This window comes from Limulus polyphemus, unplaced genomic scaffold, assembly GCF_000517525.1.
Source record: "Limulus polyphemus unplaced genomic scaffold, Limulus_polyphemus-2.1.2 Scaffold4811, whole genome shotgun sequence".
Taxonomy (NCBI): Eukaryota; Metazoa; Arthropoda; class Merostomata; order Xiphosura; family Limulidae; genus Limulus; species Limulus polyphemus.
The window spans coordinates 13,328-22,230 of record NW_013670421.1 but is presented as its reverse complement, the minus strand read 5'-3'; the positions used below and the strand labels follow the sequence as shown (position 1 = coordinate 22,230).

Genomic DNA, 8,903 nt, shown 5'->3' with positions numbered 1-8,903 from the left:
GGAAGGTGTTAAGGAGGACATCGACATGTTTTTTTGCTTCAAAGCCAAGTGATTTTTTTAATTAGGGCATTAACAACCTGATTGTCAGATGGAAAAGCATCATCGATAAGAATGGAGACTATTTCATTTAATAAATGTTTTGTTTGATATACAAGTTGTTCGGGTTTTTTCATCTAAAATACGACATTAATTTCTTGACGACCTAATATTAAGTTATACAAATATTTCGCTATGGTTGAACTCTTATGAACCTTATCTGTTTTTCACACATGCGCAAAAAGAAAAAGACAAGGGTGAATCAAAACGTCTGTGTTTGAGATTAAACGTTTCTATTTTGTCTGATAAAGACAGAAGCTAGCTGACTACACCTGGAAAGTTTGGTCGATAAAAATAATCCAAAACGAACAAGTAGCCTTGTTTGTTAACAGGCATTCTTTCTGTCACTGTAATGTTGATAAAACTGTTCGGAACGTCTCAATCACCAAGCACACCCGAAGTAAAGCAATTAATAATTGCCAGTTTATTCACTTAACTGCAACAACAGTAGTTATGATGAAATTACTTTAATCAAATAAAATAGAAAATTCCGTTGCTGCTGAATAAATAAAAAAAAAATGCAAACGAAGAGTAATAGCGAAATGAGAATTAATCGTTCATCCCGCAGATTTAGTTGTTGAAACCATGTTTCCTGTCAATGCCAACTCACGACCAGCACTCTCACTTATGATAACTAAAATGGAAAAAAAAAATTATTGTTATCTGCCCATGAGTGTAAGGTATAAGCAATTACACATACAATTCTGTGTTATTTCAAAAAATGTGCACGCATTGTAGAATGATTTAATAATAATGACAGAGGTTTTGTTTGCGATGTAGAAGAGGTAACTTCAATCCGGTAACAGAAAGCTATAATTATTATAAGCACAGGTTGATTGTCTAACGTTGAAAACTGGATACTCTGGTTGAGGTTGAACGAACTTCTTAGGAAACTTGATACAAATTTATTCATTGTTTTCCAATTTGTATTTAAGGTAAAGCTACCGTGTCTAATTTTAAACTACTGATTCGAACCCGATTCGCCAACTCTGAAATCGAAAGCTCTACTACTCTTCTCCCCCCCTCCCTTCCGAAAAAAAATTCAACTTAAAACGTTGTACAATAAAACCTGATGTAAGTTCGGTTTAAAAAAAGAAAGCCAGGTTCTTACAAATAAATATGTTATAAGAAAATACTCTGAACACTCCTGGTAAAAATTCAGTATGACAATACAAAATCTACATAGTTATTCGATTTTAATATTTCAATTAAATGAAAGTAAAAAAAACAAACTAGAAACCTATAGACTTTTATGATGGTAGAAAATCACTGTCTTATCACAGTACTTGAGTCAATTAACTCGTAAAAATATAGTAATTATTATCAATTTTTATATTTAAATTATCAATAATTCTAATTGGAACATCGAAACATTATTCTACACGCATATCATATAGCAGTTAATAACACACCAACTTCCACAGTTCTATCTTTAATAACACACCAACTTCCACAGTTCTATAGCAGTTAATAACACACCAACTTCCACAGTTCTATAGCAGTTAATAACACACCAACTTACACAGTTCTATAGCAGTTAATAACACACCAACTTACACAGTTCTATCTTTAATAACACACCAACTTACACAGTTCTATAGCAGTTAATAACACACCAAGTGAATAACAACGTTTGAATAATGTACCTAGTACAGATCAAACGTTAATAACAATGTTAGAATAACATACCCAGTACAGATCAAACGTTAATAACAATGTTAGAATAACATACCCAGTACAGATCAAACGTTAATAACAATATTAGAATAACATACCCAGTACAGATCAAACGTTAATAACAATGTTAGAATAATGTACCCAGTACAGATCAAACGTTAATAACAATGTTAGAATAGCATACCCAGTACAGATCAAACGTTAATAACAATGTTAGAATAACATACCCAGTACAGATCAAACGTGAATAACAATATTAGAATAACATACCCAGTACAGATCAAACGTTAATAACAATGTTAGAATAATGTACCTAGTACAGATCAAACGTTAATAACAATGTTAGAATAATGTACCCAGTACAGATCAAACGTTAATAACAACGTTAGAATAACATACCCAGTACAGATCAAACGTTAATAACAATGTTAGAATAACATACCCAGTACAGATCAAACGTGAATAACAATGTTAGAATAACATACCCAGTACAGATCAAACGTTAATAACAATGTTAGAATAACATACCCAGTACAGCTCAAACGTTAATAACAATATTAGGACAACAAAGCCAATACTGATCTAAATTATTATTTAAAACATTCCTATGTTAGACTTAAGAGCACTTGAGAATGATCGTACCAGTGACCGAAACGTCGTACCTGTTCTAAAACATAATCTTCCTCACTGCAAAAGCTGTAACTTGTAATAAAATAATATTTAATCAGTAAATATACTAAAACCAAAATCATTAATTAAAACTACAGCATCAATTGAGGTTTTTTTTCGTATAATTTTGTGTTCTGTGTGCTTAACGTCCAACTTTTCTATCATCTTATTCTTACGTCATTACGTTTATAGGCCTAACCTGAATCCTCGAAGTAGCACCTCAGACAAATAACTAAAACTACAAAAAGCCATATAAAATCCTTAAGGAACAGATAAGTTATATATATCTTTAATCTCTTTTAATCGCACATAATCGTTTTAGTATATTTACTGATTAAATATTATTTTATTACAAGTTACATAGTTTAATTTCCGTTTCACGAATTCTACAAAAGCCAGCTAAGCCTAATGTTACAATCAAACAACATAACCCTCACCGAAAGAATCCACCTATATTAGATTACTTAGAATGATCGCACCAGTGATCGAAACGTTGTACCTGTTCTAAAAAATAACCTTCCTTACTGTAAACGCTGTAACTTGTAATAATATAACATTTAATCAATAAGTAAACAAAAAACGAAAATATTAAATTAGTTTCATCAGTATTGAAGTTTTACTGTTTCATTTTTAACTTAAATGCTCATCATATTTTCTAATGTTTAGAGGTTTAAATTTCATTTATTATAAATACGCAAAAAATATATTGAAAGTTCAATCTAAAACTTACCTTCTGTTTTCCAAAAAATAAATAGACAAAAACTTACGTCTAAATCGTTTTCATAAGCTTTATTAACAAAATCAGTTGCGGGCTGCATTCCTACATCTTTTTCTCTATCCTGTTCTTCAGTTATTGTGAAAATTAGGGACGCCATTTAATCTAAAAACCTTAAAATATAAAAGTTTCGGCAATTATAATACAATATGCATATGAATATACTTACTCAATTACCAATCGAAGCATTATTCATTTAAAACAAAATTTTCTAAAGGCTGGATAAATGTTATAAACATTACACGTTTATTTTTCTTAACAGTCAGATTAAGTTGCATGATAATTAAAAAAATGTTACATTTGTTTGTAAATATTATGTGTATTAATAAATTAATTACATTAAAAGTATACAAGTATTACCCGTGATATTCTATTTACATCATTCGTTCGAACAGCAGGTCTCCTTGGTGGGATAGCGATAAGCTTACTGACTTACAACAATAAAATAAGGGGCTCGAATCTCCACGGTAAACACAGCAGAGAGCCCAATGTATAGCTATGCGCTAAAACAGTTCGTTTGTAGTTAAGTACAAAGCTACAAAAAGGGCTATCTGTGCTCTGCCCACCACGGATATCGAAACCCGGTTTCAAGCGTTGTAAGTCCGCACTAAAATAGACAAATAGAGGACGTGTGGTGGACGAAAAAGAACAATAATATATACAACTTACGTTTATTTATTTCTATATACTATCGATGGTTAGTCAACAGTGCAGCAACGAAAGTTACTGTTTTTCCAGAACTTGCGTCCACACTGAGGTAAAGAATTTTCTTACACAAGCTTCTCCACAATTGGTTCGTATTTACTATACATCTAGCAACGAAAGTTACTTTTTTTCCAGAACTTGCGCCCACACTGAGGTAAAGAATTTTCTTACACAAACTTCTCCACAATTGGTTCGTATTAACTATGCATCTATTACCCGTGGTTAGATTCGTACTTTCACTAAAGTAATCAGTTCCATAAAGTACTTGCACAACAAGCCTTTCTTATCTAGCTAGCTACTTCTTTATCTGTTCCAGATTTAAATCACTTTTGTTCAAAGTTCGAGTAATACATTTGTTATGGAACTATTAATGTATTAGTAAGTAAAATTATAAGAACTGAAAGATAGAACTGTGTAAGTTGGTGTGTTATTAACTGCTATAGAACTGTGAAAGTTGGTGTGTTATTAACTGCTATAGAACTGTGAAAGTTGGTGTGTTATTAAAGATAGAACTGTGTAAGTTTGATCTGTACTAGGTACTTAACAATGTTTGAATAAGAATAATGTACCTAGTACAGATCAAACGTTAATAACAATGTTTGAATAATGTACCCAGTACAGATCAAACGTGAATAACAATGTTAGAATAACATACCCAGTACAGATCAAACGTTAATAACAATGTTTGAATAACATACCCAGTACAGATCAAACGTGAATAACAATGTTAGAATAACATACCCAGTACAGATCAAACGTTAAGCAGATCTGTTTGTGATAGTTACCATTACTAGTAAAGGCACTAAGTGTGAACTTAAGTTCGGCTAAACGTAGAAGTGTGGGTGTGTTAGAGGTTCCAGTATGGTTCTTTGGTCCAAGAAATGTTTTCGTGCAATTAAACCCTCATTGTGTGGGATAGATGTGAACAATGATTTTATATCCATGGTGAAGATGTAATGTTCATTACCAGTTAAATGTTTGTTCTTGATCCAACTAATGGTATGAGTGGTGTCCTGTATGTGTGTCTGTGAATCCATGACAAATGGTGATAAAACTTCGTCAAGGTAACTATAAATTTTCTCTGTAGGACAACTTCATACAGATACAATGGGTCGACCCGGATGTCCATCTTTGTGGATTTTAGGAAGATGACAGAAAATGGGAGTTCTAGGATCCTTTACAGTGAGATTCTTGGCTGTGGTGGGTAATTCGTGAGTATCGATTAAACCGTCAACTGTAGATGTTATCTGGTTATTGAAATCACAAATTGGGTTGTCTTGAAGACGGGTGTAGAAAGTACTGTTGTTGTCTCAACTCTTCAGTTATATATAAATCCTTGCGCCAAACTACTATGTTCCAGCTTTTGTTTGCTGGATTTATAACAATGTCGTCTCTTTGTTGCAAACAATTTAAAGCTAATTGTTCGTCGTGAAAGATGTTTTTAGATTTAGTCTTCAGGTTTAAATTCAACTTATTGATTTCATTCCTACACTTACGAATGAATTAATCAAGTGCTATAAACTCCCCGGAAGGTGGCGTCCATGAGAAGAGGTCACAGAGAGAGTTAATTTTAGAAGAATGTGTTTCAGAGATTTTGGAAAAAACTGGTTTTCAGTCTTAGTCCGCGAAAAAACGTTCGATATCTTCCATTTTGCAAAAAGCGTCGACACTATTCTTGATAGGGACAAACTGTTTGTTTGGTTTGATTGTTTTCGGTACAGTTTGTGCATCACTAAGACGACATATTTCAAGAACATCATTTAATGTTCTTACCATAAAATTTTCGAAACTAATTAGGAATAGCTTTTTAACTAAACAAGTTTTTAAACAGAGTTTAAAATAAAGTAAATATGCTTCAGGCAGCCTAGACTTATCGGCAATATAAATTGCCAATAAAATATTAGAGAATTGTGCGTTGGTTAAAATGGCAAACCTAGTACAGATCAAACGTGAATAACAATGTTAGAATAACATACCTAGTACAGATCAAACGTGAATAACAATGTTAGAATAACATACCTAGTACAGATCAAACATTAATAACAATGTTTTGTGTTTCTTTGTAATATGTACTAGTGGTCAGATGGTCATCTTGTATGTATATGTTAATGTCGAGAAAGGGGAGTGTTGTATCGGATATTTCCCAATTAAATTCTAAAGAAGGGTGTAAAGAGGAAACAAAGTGTAGAAAAGTGTGTCGTCAATGTAGCGACGACACATCATGGGTACTGATCCATTGTATTGATTAAATACAAGATTTTCGGTGTATCCAACAAAGAGGTTGGCAAAGGTGGGCACATTTTAATACCCATAGAGAACCCTTCACACACAATGTAGGTACATGGTCATCTTGTATGTATATGTTCTGACCACCTATTTTTCTCAATGTAAAACTTAAAACTAACTATTTACTTTTTGTGTAAAATGTAAACCATTTGTCTATTATTAATGTAAAATTTAAAACTGTCTATCTATTCTCAGTGTAAAATAGAAAATTATCTGTCTATTCTTATGTTGACACTACGAAAAAGCTCAACAAACAAGCACAGTGTGGATCACGTGATCATGGTAGCCACTACAAAAAGTAGTCCTATAGAAAAGCACGGTGTGAATTACGTGATCATGGTAGCCACTACAAAAAATAGTCCTATAGACAAGCACAGTGTGGATCACGTGATCATGGTAGCCACTACAAAAAGTAGTCCCTATAGACAAGCACAGTGTGGATCACGTGATCATGGTAGCCACTACAAAAAGTAGCCCTATAGACAAGCGCAGTGTGGATCACGTGATCATGGTAGCCACTACAAAAAGTAGCCCTATAGATAAGCGCAGTGTGGATCACGTGATCATGGTAGCCACTACAAAAAGTCCTATAGACAAGCACAGTGTGAATCACGTGATCATGGTAGCCACTACAAAAAGTAGTCCTATAGACAAGCACAGTATGAATCACGTGATCATGGTAGCCACTACAAAAAGTAGTCCTATAGACAAGCACAGTATGAATCACGTGATCATGGTAGTCACTAAAAAAAGTAGCCCTATAGATAAGTGCAGTGTGGATCACGTGATCATGGTAGCCACTAGAAAAAGTAGTCCTATAGAGAAGCACTAAGTGAATCACGTGATCATGGTAGCCACTAAGAAAAAGAATTGGACTTTTCCACACAACATAATGATTTGCTTGTATCACCATCAGTTGAAGTACAATAGAACAGGAATATGTTTTTAGCCTATGTTCGAAGCTGTTGCGTGTGGGCGGGCCACTTGTAACGGTAAGAAAAGAATCTTGAAGCACTGGCTGGCACCACAAAATCGATTGAACAAGAGGAATTTGTTTTTCGAAATGTTTGGGGATATAAAATCGTTTTATACGTGTAGATGATTTATTGAAATGCAATTTGATTTAACCATTTAAACGCAAAATTGATTTTGAAGAAAATCTGGGCGAGGGCTTTAAATTGATTCTCGAGAAATTTACTGTCAGTTGGCACGAAACCGAAAAACGAGAGGGCTTATCTTGTGTGAAACTTATTAAAACTTTAACACACACTTTTCTACACTGTTGTTTTATAACTTGTAATACTGTGCTTAACCTAAATGTTCTTACTTAGTTAAAATAGTTCAGTCACACAAATAATACACCCTAAAGTTTTAAAATACAGTCACACAAATAATCCACCCTAAAGTTTTACAATACAGTCACACAAATACTCCACCCTAACGTTTTACAATACATTCACACAAATAATCCATCCTAACGTTTTACAATACAGTCACACAAATAATTCACCCTAAAGTTTTAAAATACAGTCACATAAATAATCCATCCTAAAGTTTTAAAATACAGTCACACAAATAATCCACCCCAAAGTTTTACAATACAGCCACACAAATAATCCACCCTAAAGTTTTACAATACAGCCACAAAAATAATCCACCCTAAAGTTTTACAATACAGCCACACAAATAATCCACCCCAAAGTTTTACAATACAGCCACAAATATAATCCACCCCAAAGTTTTACAATACAGCCACAAAAATAATCCACCCTAAAGTTTTACAATACAGCCACACAAATAATCCACCCTAAGGTTTTACAATACAGTCACACAAATAATTCACCCTAAAGTTTTACAATACAGCCACAAAAATAATCCACTCTAAGGTTTTACAATACAGTCACACAAATAATCCATCCTAACGTTTTACAATACAGTCACGCAAATAATCCACCCTAAAGTTTTAAAATACAGTCACAAAAATAATCCACCCTAAAGTTTTACAATACAGTCACACAAATAATCCACCCCAAGGTTTTACAATACAGCCACACACATAATCCACCCTAAAGTTTTAAAATACAGTCACACAAATAATCCACCCTAAAGTTTTACAATACAGTCACACAAATAATCCACCCTAAAGTTTTAAAATACACTCGCACAAATAATCCCCTCTAAAGTTTTACAATACAGTCACACAAATAATCCATCCTAACATTTTACAATACAGTCACACAAATAATCCACCCTAAAGTTTTACAATACAGTCACACAAATAATCCTAAAGTTTTACAATACAGTCACACAAATAATCCATCCTAACGTTTTACAATACAGTCATACAAATAATCCACCCTAAACTTTTACAATATAGTGGAGAGGAATCTTAACCTTCGCCGTTGGTCCTGGTAAAACAGGAGGGAGTCATGTAGTCAGCACTGTTTGTCTGTCCTTGTGTGTATAGTTCTGTGTTCAACAGAAACTTACTTTTCTCCACTGGTCCTGGTACAAAACAGGAGGGAGTCATGTAGTCAGCACTGTTTGTCTGTCCTTGTGTGTATAGTTCTGTGTTCAACAGAAACTTACTTTTCTCCACTGGTCCTGGTAAAACATGAGGGAGTCATGTAGTCAGCACTGTTTGTCTGTCCTTGTGTGTATAGTTCTGTGTTCAACAGAAACTTACTGTTCTCCA

The 8,903-nt window shown here is 33.5% G+C and overlaps 1 protein-coding gene across 1 annotated transcript in view; it reads right to left on the bottom strand.

The window, feature by feature from the left end:
- The window catches only part of LOC106471720 (sodium/nucleoside cotransporter 2-like), a 24,391-nt gene extending 20,254 nt beyond the window's left edge, over positions 1–4,137 (bottom strand). The window contains exons 1-2 of the mRNA XM_022400330.1: positions 3,887–4,137; positions 3,210–3,330 (exon numbers count right to left, since the gene is read on the bottom strand). Of these exons, the coding sequence (XP_022256038.1) occupies positions 3,210–3,317 (108 nt within the window). The 5' untranslated portion in view covers positions 3,318–3,330; positions 3,887–4,137. The remainder of the gene's footprint in view (positions 1–3,209; positions 3,331–3,886) is intronic.
- Between the last annotated feature and the right edge of the window lie 4,766 nt (positions 4,138–8,903).